Genomic DNA, 18,210 nt, shown 5'->3' with positions numbered 1-18,210 from the left:
AAGGAAATGATAAAGTGACTCGATTTTTTTTTTTTTTTTTTTTTTACGAACTGTTCTTCCCTATTTATATAATATACTTCGTTCGTAGAAGGGATCTACGTAGAATGAACCTTCGATCTCTGGAAATTGCGACTTGTGAAAAGTCAACGTCGCTCGACGATGAAGTTTTTTATGACGACGCGTAAACCACGGAATATAGAGTAGGGTTTTAGCCAAGCTGTTGAACTCTTCTTCCTCGAGGAAGGGCCACAGCTTGTTTCATTGCGTTCGAACAACTCGAGGCAAGCGGCTCGGCTCGAACTTCTATATTGACTCTATCAATGTCCGATAATTTGTTCGTCGAGTTTCATCGTAATTTATACGCAAACGATGGAACGAAAAAAAGGGTAAAATGAAATTCTCAGGGTCATGGAAAGAATTGCGAAAAATTTAGTTTTTCTTCCCTGCTTACTTAACACGCTTTTCAATAATGAATAATTCTGACAGATTTGCACAAGATAATCATAACGAATGTTTCTTAATATTTCGTGGCTCGCGAAAATACTTGAATATTTGACAGAAACTTTTTATGAATATATTACGCAAGTCATAGAATATATTACACAAGTCATTTCTCAATTTCATTATCACTGTAACGAGATATGACTGCCATAATTATATCGGCGAAAATTTAAACGAATCTAAAAACGTATATAAAAGTTATGTACTTATATTTAAAAGGTAATTCGTAATATTCCAGACGAAGTTTAGTTACAATACTAATTCAATACAATACCGCAATAATAATTTACAATAATAATTTAATTTTATCTGATATAAATTTGAGAATGCTTTAACACTCGTCATCTTCTTGTTATGTATCACGTATTAAACATTAAATGGTTTCTGAAATAAATAAATGAAATATAAAACATTTCAAAGTTTATTATTCTCCTAGAAAATGTAAAAGTTCAAAACAGGAAATAAACACATGTTATAAATAGACAAATAAATACGTCAATGAAATAGAATTATATAAAACGTTTTAAAGTTTATCTTTCTCGAGCAAAATTAGAAAATCGTAAAATTGATTCTCACAAATTTAGAATAATAGTAAGTGACGCGAACAGTTAATTCTGAAAAATTGAGCAAATCTTTGATAATACAGGGATACAGTAGACTCGAGCTGTAAATAGCTGTTACGAACAAAATGGAAAGACCATAAGTAACGTTACCAATGACAAATTGAAAGAATCCCAGCACGTTTGCTTAAGCTGTGAACTGGAAATCCGGTCATTTTGCAATACCCCTCGTTCGAATGGTAATTGTAAGGCAAATGATTAATATTCAAAGGTACAGAGAATTGAAATTGTCTTTTGAGGAATTACACGATAAAGTATAGAAGATCGATTCGTGGACACAAAGCCTTTGATCTAAACACTTCGCTATAGCATAGGATCGAATGCTCTTAGGCACGATTACGATTCATATCGTTTGAGGGTGTGTGACGTTTCATCGGTATTATATCTAACTTCGTCAGAGAGCACAGCGATACTGGTATTACAGGATATTATCGATATTCCTTCGAAAGGCCACCATGATATTCAAGAGGCATCCTGCCTCTGGCTGCCCCAAAATTTAATACGATATCGAAATTGTATGGTATCTTGCGATATTTTCTACATGAGGAACTGCAAGGTTTCTCGAGTTTCTACTTGTAAAAGAAAATCCTAAAACATTGTAGCACCAAGAATATTTGAACACTGTTAATAAAGAAAATGGAATGTTTCTTCGGTTCCTTATTACGAAAAGAAGAGCCTAGAGCTCTTAAATGTCAGACATATTTGAACATCGTTGATAAAGAAAATTTGAAAATTTATACATATGACAAATAGTAAAAGAGTTGCGTCTACACATTGAATAAAAAAGAATGAAACTGTCATGCAGGAGCAGCTTGTGTGCTATGGAGTTGAAAAAACTAATTTTTCGAATTTTTGCCAGTCTATTTGTACTCGCGTCACGTATAAACTACTGAACTGATTTTGATGAGGTTTTCTCTGTTGTATGGCTCAGTTTCCGGAAAAAATAGCGTATGCTCGTTTTGTAGAAACCGAGAAATAGCCTTGCATCTGAATTGTACCGCGCTCTTCCCATGTTTGGTAGAGATCAAGCAACGATGGTTATCGTTTACGTCGTTTTTGTTCCGAGACTGAACGTTTTTATAATCCAATATTTTTCGCTGCAGAGAATAACCAAACTGTTAGTATAAAAGATACGTTGGTTTTTCGTTCATAAAAATTCTGTTTAAAGATTGTTCTGAATATTTGTAGTTCACATGAGAAACATTCCGAATCTTTTAATCCAATATTTTAGAACTGCTCTATCAAACAAATGTTGAGTACGTGTATGAATATTGAAATTGATTTAGAAATAAGGGAACTCTATTCACAAAGTGGAACGTTTATAAAAGGCATAAAAGTTTTCAAAATTAAAAGGCGGGAAATAAGTATCGTACGATGAAAATTAGAGCACGTGGTGTTTAACAAGAGGACATTAACGAAAGGCTAAAGGAGAATCTCCTCCGCTCGTTCATTTTCTTTTTTTCTTTCTCGTCACGAGTCCTACTCGATACTTCGAGCACCCGTATTATTCTCGCTCACCGTCGAAACCTCTCTCGACTAATTAAATCGATTCTACACTTCGTCGCGGATTAAAGAGTCTTTCAAAGAGATTGCTTTTCGTACATGACGCTCTATTGCGCAATGTACGCAAAGAGTCCCTTAATTGTTCGAACAGCTAGAAATTATTTCAAATCGGAAAAGTCCTAAAAGGACTGGAATTTTCGAGGAAAGTTCAAATCAATTCCTATCTTCTTGAAATCAGAATAAATTAATCGAAAATAATTATCACCAACGAATACAATTGACTTAAATATAAAGTTACGATGTTTAATCTTACAAATATTTTCTAAATTTTATGTACATTCTTTTATAAATTTTTATCTATTATTATTGTATTATATATTATTATATTATTTCGTGGTTCTATTATTATTATACATTATTATATTATATTTTATAGCGTCTATAAAAAGCGTAGTATGCACAGAAATGGAAGTATTGCAAGAGTATAGAAAAAAAAAGAATTTCCAAATAATAAAACAGATGTGGAGCGAGAAAGAAAGAATCAGGGTAGGAGAGAGGAAATTAATTCGCGAGCCGAAGAAACATTAGATTCAAATTGACTGTGAGCTAAGCGTCCGTGCACTTAATCTCTTTGTCGCTTTAACAATTCAACGAGACTAGTAGTTTGAAGGAAAAAGCGAGCAAGGGGGAGCAGAGGATGGAGCTTCTTGCATTGAAAGTTCCACGCGAAATTTTAAGCGGAGGCGGTAGTTTGTTAAAAGTCCTGCTTCCTTCTGTTCCTTCTTTATTCCTTCTACGTGATGCCTAGTTGTATCCTGTATTTTCTCTCAAACACTATAAAAGTAATTTGTCTTCCCAATTTGAGAACCATTCTTTTTTTAATATATCTATATACGTACATAGTACTATGTGCGTATTCACTGAAACATGAAACTATTTGAAAATACGTCGTGTATATAATACAAAACGTTTTGAAATTTCGTTGACACTGTAACGATGCATGATAACCACAATTATATTGGTAAAATTTGAAACGAGTCTGAAAAAATATGCAATAGGCATAGAAGCTGTATGATACAGTAGCTCGCAAGAATAATCGTACATATACGCGATAGAAAATTTGAAACACGATAGATCGGCATGTTATTCGTATGACACTACAATAGAAATTGAACGAGTTATTGTAACTTTGTATTCGCGTGACAAAGTCAGTTTTCTTTGTGTCTAAACTCCAGTCCATTAATCTTCGCACACCTCTTCAAACTCATTTTCAAACACTTTCACGTGTCAATCGTTTTCGAAAGCAACGTGGGATTATTTGAGCTTGTCGATCAGCTGAAAAGGCAAGAACTTAATAATTCTAGGCACATCGTTGACACGATGTTCGAAGAGCTGACGGCGATAATAGAAAAGACACGAACGTCATCGATACGTTGGAATGGATTTGGGATGGTTCGTTGTCAGATCGTGCGAAAAGATGGCTTTGAAGCCGGGCGCGAGCCTCAAAATGGTAATTTCACGGTTTCACGAGCATTTTTCCCGCGGCCAATTTAATTCAGGACGGATGATCCATCCGTCTCTCTTTCTCACCCCTTGGTTCTCTCTTTTCGCCTGTGGCCTCTGTGTTTTCCTCCGGCTTTCTTCGTCCATCGTTTGCCCGTGTCATCCAATTCCGCTTGTTCGAACTCGTTAACCTCGACTTTCCAAACTTTTTACCGTCGTCACTCCCATTTTCTACCCGCGGCTACCCCATTTTCTTCCTTCTTCCGCTTCCGACCCTTCGCGATCTCCAGCCACCTAACGCCAACTCACTGAAAATAATTACCAAGAGTCCCGATGGAAATGTGCTTCTTCCTCGCGAATTTTCCTTCTTTTCTTTTTCGAAGGAAATTATTGAAATCTACGTTATTTATAACTTCGTATTCTTAGAAACAGAACTCCCTTGTGTGATCGATCTTTTCTCTATTTTATCAATCGATTCGCTTACTTATTCGTTGTAGTAATTTTGATAAATTCGTCATTCGTCGCCTATTTTATAAACTTGAAAATTTTGCAATCAACAATACGAACATTTCAAATCTTTTATCATTATATTATTTATTATTATATTCAAAAATCTTTACGATGCATATCGTCTTCCGAATTATTAGGTTGTCCGGAAAGTGTCTTTCTTTCGCAAACGTGTTTTTTTACAACAGTGCATCTTCATACAAACGTCTTTTTTTTATTTACAAGTACTTTACAATCAATTCTCGCATTGAGAATTTTGAGTAAGTTTCTCTGGCGTGACGCAGTGACATGGTTAATTATTTATAATAAGTTTATTTCTAGCTGAATCTAGTGCTTAGGTCTAACGGAGAGTGTTTTATTAGCCTGCGGATCTGATCCGACGTATCAAGTAATTTAGTAATTAGGGCGTTTTGATGTTTGTTAACTCTTATGGTATATCTATTACTACATTTTGTTATTTCTTCTTTAACTGTGGGTATCTTGAGGTCGCGATGTATTGCTTCGTTGTTAACATACCAGAGTGCATCTATTAGGGATCTTAGAGTTTTCGATTGGAAGCGTTAAAGTATTTCAATGTTGGAATTGATACAAACGTGAAACCAAATCTGTGAAATGTCACGGTGCTTATCTCAGCAGAAGAAAATGGATCGTATGTAATTCGACAAAATAATATAAAACAAAAAACGTTGTGCGTCTATTATTTCCTGATAAAACGAAAAAAACTTTTCAGACAACCTAATAATTGTTGCGTATTTTCATAGAATATAACGTACCCGGTCAGCATATTACAAAGTAAATGAAAATAGTACATCGTCCATTTTAGAAATATCGATACATCAGCTTTAAAGCTTAACCGTTGTCAAAATAGCACGGTCACCAAGCAACCTGCAAACTTTGAGCTGATAGGTGATGCAAAGTCGATCGTCTCCTTCGTCGAGGGAAAATTAGAGAAGGTGGAGAGTTTCCGGGCGGTAGTTCGGCCTTTTAACCCGGTGTAACCAGCGTCGGGGCTCTTTCATCCATTTTTCCCATCCCCGACGACACTAACTACGCGTGACCGCAAATTAGCTTCCGGCCGTTTCGTAATCGAGGCGCACCACGCCAGGTTCGAGGTAAATTGAACGTGACCACGTGCATACGCGACGAAAGTTGCTGGACTCGTTGAAAACCAGCCTTGATCGACTTTCCTCCCCTTCTGTTTCTCTATTCTCGTCTCTTCTGTCTGTCTAGCTATTCTCTTTTTCTCGACGCAAATACACTGCCTTTGAGCTACGATTTTTGAACGCGTTGCTATTTCCACTGATTTTTTCCTCTTGTTTTCTTTCCTATTCCTTTTTGAGACGCACATATTCGACGAAATAGAAAAATGTCGAATAAAAGACCGTTATATAGTATTCTTTTACCTTTTTTCTTCTTTTATTCTTTTTTTTTTTAGTTGTGCTCGCGCTATGGCATTTGCTGTTTCTCTTTTCCATCGTTCCTGGGGAACGAGGAATGGTCGGAAACAATGCTCGTTCACGGTTCGACGAGTGGTCCCTTTGAGAGGGCCAACGACAATTTGTTGCTGGAAACTTTCTACTCGATATTTCGGCCGTCGGAGGACCGGCTACCGTCAATTTTGAATTTTTCGGTTCAATCGTCAAAGGGCCAGTCTTTTCTGATTCTTGTCATGGGAGACGTATGGTGGTTTACGATCTCATCAGAATTTCGAATTGCTACGTACCTAATCCAAATGTTCTAATACCAAATAATACTTTAGTCTCTTACATCACGTCTGAGACAATTCAAAATAACAATGAAACAATGTCATATACTGTCCAATTGCGATTAAACCTACAATCGGGATAATAACCAAACAGCGATCAACAGTATATCAATTATAACTCTAGCAAATCCTCCGATTTCCTTCATTAGCCTCGTCTACAAAATTAGATCCAGAACAACGATAAGAGCGCTCCACCTCGTATCCATTCAAACTCCAAAATACTGTCGTTCACTCTCTTCGTCGCTCACGTCGCAAATCAAATAATCGATAATCGGAAACCAAATAACAGATAGGAATTATTTATGTATCAATTGCAAGAGATCCATCTAATTCGTCGCCGTCGATTTCAATAAAACTGAAAACCAAAGCCAAAATAACAAGCAAGCGACGATCTGTCAGATACCAAGTCAAACTCTCTAACATTCTTTTCTGTCATTCTCACTCTCGGCCTCGATTACACTGAAAATCAGATTCAGAATCTTCGCCCAACGAAAGCACAAGCGCTGGGAACGCGGAAGAATCACGATGCATTCCGTGTACCAGCGCGTCGAAGGAAGAGGAAACGGAAGCTGAGAGAAGTGGCCTGCAAAGGCGAAGGTTGACTGCTCTTTTTCTACCTCGTGGCAAATGTTGTACGCTGTACACTACACACTTTAACGATATAGTGGCTGCTCTGGTAGTGGTGGTCCTTCCGCTTTTTCTTCCAGTCTCTTTCCCGCGGCCGCTCCTTCTCTTTTTTACCTTAGTTCTCCGTTGCGCCAGTGGTTTCAACTCACTCTCTCTCTCTCTCTCTCTCTTTCTCTCTCTTTTTTCATTCCTCGAGCGTCTATTCTTCCGGGGTGGCGCTTAATTAACGCCGTCCTTTCAGCAAGATTTCCGGATGCCGCCTTTCAACCCTTATACCAACCTGTCCTTCACCTTCTGTAGCCCTTTGAATGTCACCAGAAGATCGGAGAATTTCGGAAAATGAATTTAATCTGTAGCTCCAACGGTGGCTATGAAAGTGAATGGACAGTGGAACTCGATTACGGAAATGATAAACAGGCTCAGGAAAATATTCAAATACTTGTAGATATTTTTTATATGTTATGTACACTATACGAAAGATTTCGAAATTTCATTGGCGCTGTTGTGAGACGTGATCGCGATTGCACTGGTTAAATTAGAAACAAGTCTGAAGATGTCACCGGATATTTAGTACGAGTACGTATTTCGTGGAAATCACCAAAGTATTTAAACGGACAATTTCCATCGTATTAACAAAAATCAGTGTTCGATAGCACTATATTTAATATTTATTATATGCTTCAGACGGTTCAGGATGAATTCATACTGGACTAATTTTGTATTAAGATATGTGTGCAATAAATATCTCGCAACTTCCATATACATTTTTTTATTTTTTATTTTTTTTAATGATTTCGAATTTTACGAGTATTATCCTGCGAAACAATGAAATTTCAAGATGTTTAATATAGCACACGCATAGAACATGTACTTGAGATGTTTCTCTAATAAATGTTCAAACACTTTCACAAGACACAATAATCCGTATAATCCTGTAACCAATTTAATAAAATTCTAGCACCTATTAAAGCGAGTGCAACAACTTGGTAGTTTTATCGGTAAAATAATTCCTACTATGGATAAAGTAATACAAGGTTTTCTTCTGGTGAATTGGTCTGTCTCGAAAATTACCGAATGGCCGATATACCAAGAAACTCGGAACAATGGACGAAATAAACGATTCCATTCGCGAATGAGTAGACTGTACGGCTGCAGTTGATAGCCGGTGATCCGCAGAAACTCTGTTTCGATTGGCGGGAGTTTTCAGAAATGGCCGGTTTCGAAACAGGGGAAACTGTTAATTTATGCTCACGAGTTTCTACGAGTGTATTACTGGATCCATTAGTTCCGGCCGTCCCGCGTGAATTTCTATGAATTTCGCCGGGCGAATTTGTGCAAATTGCCGGCCGATACGAGAAATTCAACTTCCCACGGCTAATCGAGCGCCGATCGAGGCAAATTAGACCATGTTAAAATGAACACGGTGGTCTCCACGGACGAAATTCGCGCAGCATGGAAGAATCAGAGAATTTTCAAAATAGCCCAGCAACTTTTAAGGGACATTTCGTTGAAGAAGACAGTACTGGAATTTGATGAAATTATTAGTTATCGTTATATCGTAAATGTGGAAATCGAATCACTGGATCAACAATTTTTGTAATCAGGTTTATCACTAAATCGATATTGTTTCATTGTTTGAAGGATAGGAACGTATTGTGGTCGGTGAATGACTTGATCTGAGAATACCTTTTCCACCATAATGTGCCAAATTATTAGCAGATTACGGTTTTTTATGTATTTTTCAGATATTTCAAGGATGAAAAATATATGAAATGGACACGCGATGCGAAAATGATGTATCCAAAGTACAAATCTTTTATAATTACGTTGATAAAGGTATGAATTCCCATAAATATCTGCCCTATACGACTATTAATCCCAATTTATAATTATTAAACTCTCGATGTTCGTGCATTCATTTCATTTGAATTTTATTCAAATGCGCCAACATACAAAATGCATGTAATACGCAAAAATATTCAACGTAATATGATATAATCATGATTGTGAATATTCATTTACATTCCATTCTTCTAGTCGTGTGAAAATAAATATGAGTTTGTATAAATATTCGCTGTTTAATTATTATATATCATCGATAGAATTATTTAAATTTATTATTATCTTAATTAGAATACAAATTGCGGCAATGTAATGGAATTTTAATGTGAAAATTAAATTAAAAAAAAAACGGAAGATTTATTAAAATATCAGCTTAAGAGCCCTCTTTAGCTGTTCACCGAGCGGATTCCAAATGATATAACAAGCGACCCCCCAAGCTGTCGTTAGTTCAACTTGCAATTAACTTGCTAACAATTATTCAAGTTTTAATTAGAGGAAAAAGACAGGCTATAAAACAGGAACTATGAAATGCTCTGTCGCTATCTATTCATATTAAGTACACCATTGTATATGACGATCTAATAATTATATATAACCATATAAAACGAGAACACTCAAATACAGCTAATGATTCTTGCGAATGTATGCATTTGTCATCACGGCGAATAATCTGAAAATGCATTCACAGTAACCACAGACAGGCTATCGTAATTGATACAATACGCTGGTTAAAATCCCTCTGAATTCATAAAAATCCATTTTCATCTATACCAAAATGCACCAGAATGATTCGCAACTAGAAAATCAACATTCTCAAGAAATTAATTGTTTTCCGAACTCAAAAAAAAGGACATCCAAAAGAAAGGACACATTTTCTATAAATTCCCATTTAGTCTACATCAAGTCTACTGATAAAGTTGTTTTATCAGTACGTCAAATCTACTGATAAAGCAACCTCTTCCATCTACCTCAAAGTACATTACAGAGATTCGCAACTGTGTCCAAACTCACTAGCCTTCGGCAAAACTCCACCTTTCTTTCGAAACTAACAAGAAGTCGCCGAGATGGCACGACTATAAAAGACAACACAAGTCGAAAGGATCGAGCTTCCGGTAATCAGATTTCGACAACAGTTCGGGAAGAAGATTAGATTCGGTTTTGAGTCGACCGCGACAGAGTCACCGATGGTCACAGGGATAAATGGAAGTGCTGGTCAAAGCGCGGTCTGCCACGCTGAATTACGCTGGAACAATTAGATTTCCGGTCGTTGGCGCGCGTTCGTTCGCGAATCTCGTTTTTCTCTTTTCTGCCGTTCCATCAGCCAAGGCGAAAACGCGTTTCTCGCGAACGAGTCGGCCCTTTGTTCCGCACAATCGTTTTCCTCGTTTTTTCCCGGATAAAAAAAGAAAAAGGTCCGAGGGAAGGAGAAAAAGAGAAAAGAGAGGCGAGAAGGGCCATTGAAACCGAAGAAGAGCCGTTTCCAAAAGTTTGTAAAACGTTGAGGGGGTCCCTCGCGCCGCCACTTTCTCCGCCAACCGCCTTCCTCCTTTCGCGTCGCACAATGGAGGGGAGAATGCCGATTTTTCTTTCGTTTTATTTTCGTGTCTTTCTTGTTTTTCGTGTCCTACGGGCTTTCTCTTTTACCAATCTTTTTCTCCGTTTACGTTAAGAACGAATACTAAGATTTGTAAGCAGATAATTGCGTTCCGATCATTCGATTCGAACGATACAGTTTCCGATTCTTTCTTGCTTTTTGAATGTATGTTTAAACTTCCAAATTTGCGAAATACTGCTTCATTCACAGTGGCTTATTTTGTGATATTTTTAATTTTCCATTTTAATGTACAAATATAATTTCTTTCTACACAAGTAAAAATTATATTTTTAAATATAAAGGACGATTGATTGAAATAGAACGTGTCATACGTAGAAAATTCATTGTCCAATTTTGAACAATGAAACGAGCCAGCCCGTATCAACGGTACTCTACGTAATTCCAAGCACAATAAAGGGTGCTCCATCCACTTTTACAATATTAAATATTAATATCGAAAATCAGCCGTAATTGATACTATTGTTTATCATCGGATTTTATTGTACAATAATATTCTGAACGAAATCACCGACATTACTTTCCAACTAATCATTTTGAAATCATCGACGAAAGGAGAAAAGCATGAGCGAAAACAACCCCTTCCCTTCGAACTTTAAAGATCAGTCGAATATCTCAGGTAAAACACTTGAGAATTTCTTCCAACTTCCAACTAAAAGTCGACATACAAAATGTTTCAAAATGAAAGTCCTCGAAAGATCGTTAAAACTCTTTAAAACGTCGAAACAACCTTTCACTGCCCTTTTACGCTGCTACCAGTTCGCTTAAAACCCTTTGACTGCCGATTTCATTTGAACAAATTATCTATATAGTGGGTATTTACTTCAATGCTTCTTCAAAAACACTTGACTTATCTTATTTATTCTATTTACCTAATTTAATTATTTAATCGTTGCATAGTAAATATGGAGAACAATCACAGAAACGTTTTAGTTCTAAACGACTAAAGAAACAAGATATTATTTAAAGATGATCAATTGAAATTCAGTAAAATTCAGTTTTAAATATTCTTGGACATTTTTCGAAATTCACTCTTCTCGTGGAAGCTCGTTAAAGGATGAGATTTGTATTTTCATTTGTTGGAACAATGTTAGTTTTCCTATCTATGTTACTATGATTCTTTGCAAATAATAGGAAATACTCTATCACTTCCATAAAAAAATATCAATCTTCAGTGTGTACCTAAATGTATTACATGTAAATGATTATACTTTAAACGATATAATAAATAAAATAACCGAAAAAGTAAATATACATATAGCAATATTTCAATTTTAAAGCTTACAGTAATATTACAAAAACAAAAAAAAAACGAGCACATATTTCTAATAATTACAAAAACATCGGAAACATCTATTCAAATATTGTACTTTACTCTAATGATATACTTTTTATTTACAGAAATACTGTAGGCAGCTGAAATAAATCTCGAGGTTTCAGAAAGAAACTTGTCAAAAATGCTTAATATACAAACAATTAAAAAATGAACATATAAGAAGTATGAATATATAAAAAAACAAATGCAGTTCCATGAAGGATCGATAGAGTTGACATTTTTATTTATAATTTGTCTGCCGCTGAGTTTTTGGAAGCCACTCGATTCGCGTGCTCGAGCAACCGCTTTTGAACTTTCGAGTGGCCGTGAACTAGGAACAAAAGGGGTGGCTGACGAACGACCGGGTAAAAAGGGCGGAAAGACGAAGAAGGAAATTTGTGGAAGCGCGACGGAATAAATCGGCGATCGGGCAGGTGTAAGTCGCTCAGTTCCCTAACTTTAATCCTCAGTCCAGAGAAGTTGGAGTGTCGGGATGAAGCACACGAACGCGCTGGGGGAAACTCGATTAGAGAATTTTTCTTTAATTTGCGATCGGCCTGACGACCCTCTGGACCAGGAAAAAAAATGAAACGTCGATCGATAGCTTAAGAAGCGGCCGACAAGTTTTCCAGAATTTACGCTCCGCGAAAGACGAATATTTTCTAAATATCTGCATTATTGTGCATTTCTGTAATTATTTATTACTTCTATGTTTTCAAAAAGATATTCGAGCTTATTAAATTTCCCTACAAATATAACAAAAATCATATTTTGTTAATTTTTGGAATGAAAATTACGCCCGGAATTACCTGCCTTTCATAGTGTCACTGGAAGAAAGGAACAATTTTTCAAAGAAGGTGAAACCACAACGAAAGAATTCGTCGTGAGAAACTGTGTATGTGCACCTTGTTTGATAAAATGTGATAGAAACCAAATAATAATTCCATAAAAGAAGCGTCAATACGTTCGAATATTTAAAGGATGAAAGAGTAGAATTAATTAATAAAATCTTCAATTCCCCATCAACTTTATCAAAAACTTTGAAACGTTTCGGATAAAAAATATCGAATATTTATGAAACTACGCGTACTGTCACTTTTAATTAAAATAGCTTCCGGCGTTCCCCGCAAATTTCGGCGCGGGCCGTTTAGCAAGTTAATAAAGCATCGAATGATTCACAGCGAACGAGTTTGTGGTTAGGGAGGAGCTAACAATAAGTCTCGAGTAAGTCGTTTTTATCTCGGACGTTTTTGTTAAGGAACGCATGGAACGTGGCGAGAAGTTAGGAATTGCCGTCGAAGGAATTCCTGATGCGGTATTCCCAGTGAATTTTAAAGCTTACGGAATACCTTGCATATTAACGCGTTACCTACGAGCAAAAGCGAACCTGAAGAAACACTCGTGACGAACCTCCGCCACGTTGTATTCCTAGCTTCCACATACACTTACAACGTTCGATATTAAACACTATCACGATACTATTCACGAGAATGAATAAAATTGCTTTTCTTATGTTTCTTTTTGTAAAAGAGTTCAATAGCTCTGAATATTTGACGAACGAAAGGAGTAATAAATACAGACAATTCTCACTTTACGAATTCCCATTTGCGGAAGAAGTTAAAAAATTCCAATCGCAAGAATCTCGAAACGACATTGTACCAAAACTTATCGCATTCTACGATCCTATTAGAATCACCGATGCTTCAGCACAAAGATCTTTCGACATAGCAAATAATTTCCCCATTTTGTAACATTTTTCTTGAAAAGAAAACCTATATTAATTATATTGCCAAAAGAATGACTGAACTCTTCGTTTTACAATTATTGAAAAGAAAAAAACGTCCAAACTGTACGCCTACTTTTATCGATATCCAATTTGCCAGACGATCCATCACATAGCGAAAAAACATGCAACGTCCCCGAAGAAAACAAAACAGACCAATAAACGTCCATCGATTCCGTTAAAACTCTATCTCGGCTAACGCGATTACATTCGTGCGCGGGCAAATACAAGGGGTTTATAGCCGCGCCTAGAGCACAAATGGCAATATCAATTTCAATCACGGGGGATGCTTTATCAAAAGTCGTCGAGTGCGTTTCGCTCGCTCGTCCACGCGCACCTATTTGTATCGCGCGTTAGATTCGAGGCACGTCGACGAACGAGCATCACCGTTCAACCAAGACGTTTGCATATTCAGTTCAATTAAACGGCACTCGCTTAATCGGCAAACAGCAGGCGAGATGCGCCCGGCCAGAAACGGAAGACTTCTCTCTCTCCTGGTAAAGTTCCATGGCAAAAGAGAGGATCTGCTGGCAGCCTCGCTCGAACAGCGACGAATAGGCGTGCGGAGGAGGTGGATTCTCGTTCGAAAACTTCGAATGCTAATGCAATCACGAGAGTTTCGTCTAACTTTTTTCGAGACATCGTGGAAACTGGATACTCTACTAACGAACGACTTGGAAACGAGCGGCAGAGGAAACGAAACCAGTTGAAAAGAAATGGAACAGAAGGAAAGTTTGAAACATCACGGGGCAACCGTGATGAATCGCGATTACGCAGTCAAACTCTCCTCCGAGCTGATATCACCGTGTGATTTTTAGTTAAATCTCTGGGATTGGAGTTTTGCTTGCCTACGAGTGGACTGGATTTATGTAAATTTATAATTTCACGAATGTAATTTCAAAAATGTTACGAGTATCGTACTTTTAGCGTTTCATATATTTTTACGTACAATGCTTAAGAAATATAGTGGCATTACATTATGCTATCGGTCTGTTACGAGAATCATTTTTATCAATTAATTAATGATTGAATAAGAGGAATTTGACAAGAGTAATTGGGCGCACCAATTTTCATTGTTAAATATCATTTAATAATAACCCAATGCCAATTTTCAGCAAATACAACAACAAGATAATAAGATGAATAAAACAAAATTGAAAAATATTCTCATCCATCTGCAAAAGATATATGGCTACAAGTGGCTACAAAAAGTAATAGTACATCACTGTACTATTTACGTGGAAGTTAATTAGACCCAAGTATATTAAATTTCAATTTTAAATACAAGTATATTTACTTTATATCTGGTAGTAGTATTTTCATACAACTACAAAAATTCAATACAATGCAAGAATGAAATGCAGAACCTGGCAGTAAAGAACCGCTTCAGTGGCACACGTGCAAATAATATTTATAGCTGCTAATCTATGACTATCAGGAAACATTATAGAGACTTAATCAAATTAAAAATTCATGAATAAATCATTTCAAAGACTTAAGATGTGCCGGCTTCGTCAGATGCTAAATATTATACAGATCTGCGTAATGAAGCGTTAGACAAACAGCGTGAGAAAGGTGTGCGCGTTAAGCACGCGGAAATACGAAGGTTCGAATCAATCTGCGAAAAAAAATTCTTTTTTCTCGGCAAGCGTGATTAATTGATAGCCATCTATCTTCATTTGGTGCTCGTTAGTGTCGCTTTTTTTCATCCGAAAAAGTGAGCCGCTCTATCGACGGCGTTAGGGGATGAAAGTGGTGAACGCGGGGTAAGAATTGAAGAGCGGAGACAAAATAGGGCGAAAACGAAAACGGGACGAGAGAGAACGAGAGTCGATCGAGTATCCGCGACGATTAATCGGCCAAACGAATCGCCGATGCTGCTTCGATTACACGCTTCTCCCTTCGCGTCGCCATTCTTCTAGTGTCCCATTCTACTGTGCGTGGTGGAAAAGCTGGCAGGCAGCGCAGGGGCGAGAGTAATCCGCTTCCGATTTGTAGACAAAGATTACCGATTTGTAGATATAGTAGCTCACGGAAGTATTCCAATACTACAAACTTTTTACGTATACGCTATAGACAACATTTGGAACTTTTCGTATTTATGGGAAATTAAATGGTGAAAAAATCCACAAGATGCACATAATATGCAAGAATATAAAAACTATTAGAAACTTGTTATAATATAAGATTTAATGGGTGAAATAAACCTTTACGTAGCTCCCATTTCTATAGTTATGTTAATAAAAATATGACGTTGAATAAAAATCCGCACTCTGGTGATTATATTGGTAACGTTTCAATTGAATGTGAAAATGTGCATACATTAAAGTTGGAAGATATTTGTTCTTAAGCATACACATCTAAGATGTCACCAAAAGGTTTCAGGAATCAATCATTTACTATATTTAATAAGTCGCAATTAAGACGATTAAGACTTCTGTTCACCATATATATATATCAATTTTTCACTAAGTATACCGTGTGCAATAAGTGTCTTCTAACTTCTAAATATCTTTCCAGACTGGTTTCAGATTTTATTATCAAAATCACCATAATCTCGTTACAAAGTTAACGACATTTCACACAATTTCGCATAACGCGCATAACAATTTATAAAAAAAATTCGACGAAAGTAAGCAATATACTTTTCACAAGTCACTGTATATCCTTTTTGCTTTTATTCATTTTATCTCTATGTTTGTTGTTGTTTTATGATTGCAGAATACCAAAAGGGAATAAGAAACGGAAGGATGTCGTCGAATATAATCGCTGTGGTCGTTCTAATTTCGATTACGGGCACGTGGTTGCACAATGGCTGCGTCGCAGAGCTTTACACCGCGTTAGCGGACATGGAAGAGCTACTTGAGACGGAGGCGGTACTCATCGACACGCTAAACGGCTACATTAAAGCACAGGAAGAACGTCTGGCCACTCTGAGAAAGTGAGTTTTACAACTGTGATTAGCCCACGGGTTTGGTTATGCTCGAGGCTGTTTAACGAGCTCGTTACACGCCGGTTATGCCACACGAAACGACGACGATCGTCTCTTCGCGAAACATACACTTTTAGAACATCGTTAGACAACCATACGAGCAACTATATGGTATATCATGTCGGTGATTAACTTCCTTATTGGTCATGCGCCTCGAGCTTTGAACTCGATACTATTGTACTTCCGCCTACTGTCAATTATTGAGAATACTTTATTTATTTTACTTGAAGATTCTGTCTTGCAATGTAGACTTCGAAAATGGTTTCACGTACTGAAATTCGCGTAGCGTAAAGAAATTGGTATATTTTGAAATTTGAAATGTTATGTTTCTTACGAGTTGGTTCACGAGTTTTCAACAATTTTCAATACCGAAAGTTTCATTCAACTTCTTGTATTGTAGGTGTGTTTCGAAAGTTACAAATGAAATTTTCAGAAAGTTTACACAAGAATTATTTAATAAACACGTAATGTTGGCGAAGACTAGGAAACAATAGTCCAATATGCTTCTTCTTTTTCTTTCTTTTTCTTTGTTAGCCAATAACGTTTAATTTGTAGACAATGAAGCCGCAAAATTGCTAACTCTCTATCCGACATTACTAATCGTGGATAATTCTGTTGGTTGATAAAAAAAGTCGTTCATTAGCGAGGCAAACACGCGTCACTATATTAACTGGACTGTAAAATCTTTGATCAGCGTGGTGCGTGATAACTAGGCTGGTATAATCGGAAGATTTAATAGCAGGTTATTAAGCAGCATCGAGAGGGACGTTAAATGGTGAATGTGTATCCGTAAATTTTCGTTGAATCCGAGCTGGGCAATTATACAGTGGTAAGCTCGGTACGGGATTCGACCCAAGGATTATCGGTTATTCCCCTCTATTGGGCGATACTCTTAGAAATAGCCCGATATAATTTTACGCCCTGCAATCGTCTACCGTGAAAAGAGCTCGTTTCGCTAACCTTCTATATTTTCTACGATTCGTTCGAAGCCTCGTAATCTTGTCTTTGAAAACTTATCCTGTATTCTTGTTGGTACTCTTATCTTCTTGCTCGCTACTTGCCGTATAGTGCATTTAGCCATGGGAAAAGCATTGAAAGCTATCTCAGATTAGAAGTGGAATTTTACTGGAAGAGCAGGGCTTGTTCGTTATTTCGAAATTGAAGGAAACTGAAATTTTCTCATGCTCTTTGTTCCATTCAAAGTATTTAGTCGCCGTTTCGTAACAGTCTGTGTAATATAACTTTACTTAAATGGTAAAAAAACACAGGCAATTTCAATGATATTGTAGCGGCACATGATTTACAAGGTAAATAAAATCATGTTATTGTTTTGTCCCGCAGTATCGAGACCGTTAGAATACAAGTAACGTGAACTCCGGGCAAAACAATGTCGCCGCTACGGGCATCACGTCGGGGCCACCAATGTAAAGGTGGTATATGTTGTCCGTGATAGTAGTAGTTGCCGGCTGTAGATGTCGCTGCTGGGGTACTACTAATTATTCTTCTATTTTGATGCGTGAAAGAAAAATAGGATCACGGGCGCCGGGAATCGAACCCGGGTCCCGAACGTTCGAAAACCTTCCACAACGAGTTCTTCGATTTATATCACGCTGTATCAATTACACAATGGAAAAAGTCAA

The 18,210-nt window shown here is 36.9% G+C and overlaps 1 protein-coding gene across 6 annotated transcripts in view; it reads left to right on the top strand.

The window, feature by feature from the left end:
- Window positions 1-18,210, top strand: part of LOC100645804 (prolyl 4-hydroxylase subunit alpha-1) — a 375,646-nt gene that overhangs the window by 300,647 nt on the left and 56,789 nt on the right. For 5 of the 6 annotated variants that reach the window (XM_048411100.1, XM_048411099.1, XM_020866004.2 and 2 more), the window contains one exon: window positions 16,300-16,519. In XM_048411100.1, the coding sequence (XP_048267057.1) occupies window positions 16,329-16,519 (191 nt within the window). In that variant the 5' untranslated portion in view covers window positions 16,300-16,328. Of the gene's footprint in view, window positions 1-8,783; window positions 8,863-16,299; window positions 16,520-18,210 lie in introns of those variants that run through there. The other variant, XM_048411096.1, reaches the window with a different exon arrangement.

The sequence above is a fragment of the Bombus terrestris genome, chromosome 12 (assembly GCF_910591885.1).
Source record: "Bombus terrestris chromosome 12, iyBomTerr1.2, whole genome shotgun sequence".
NCBI classification, from domain to species: Eukaryota; Metazoa; Arthropoda; class Insecta; order Hymenoptera; family Apidae; genus Bombus; species Bombus terrestris.
Note: the sequence above shows the minus strand (reverse complement) of the source record. Positions and strands in the feature narration are given on the sequence as shown.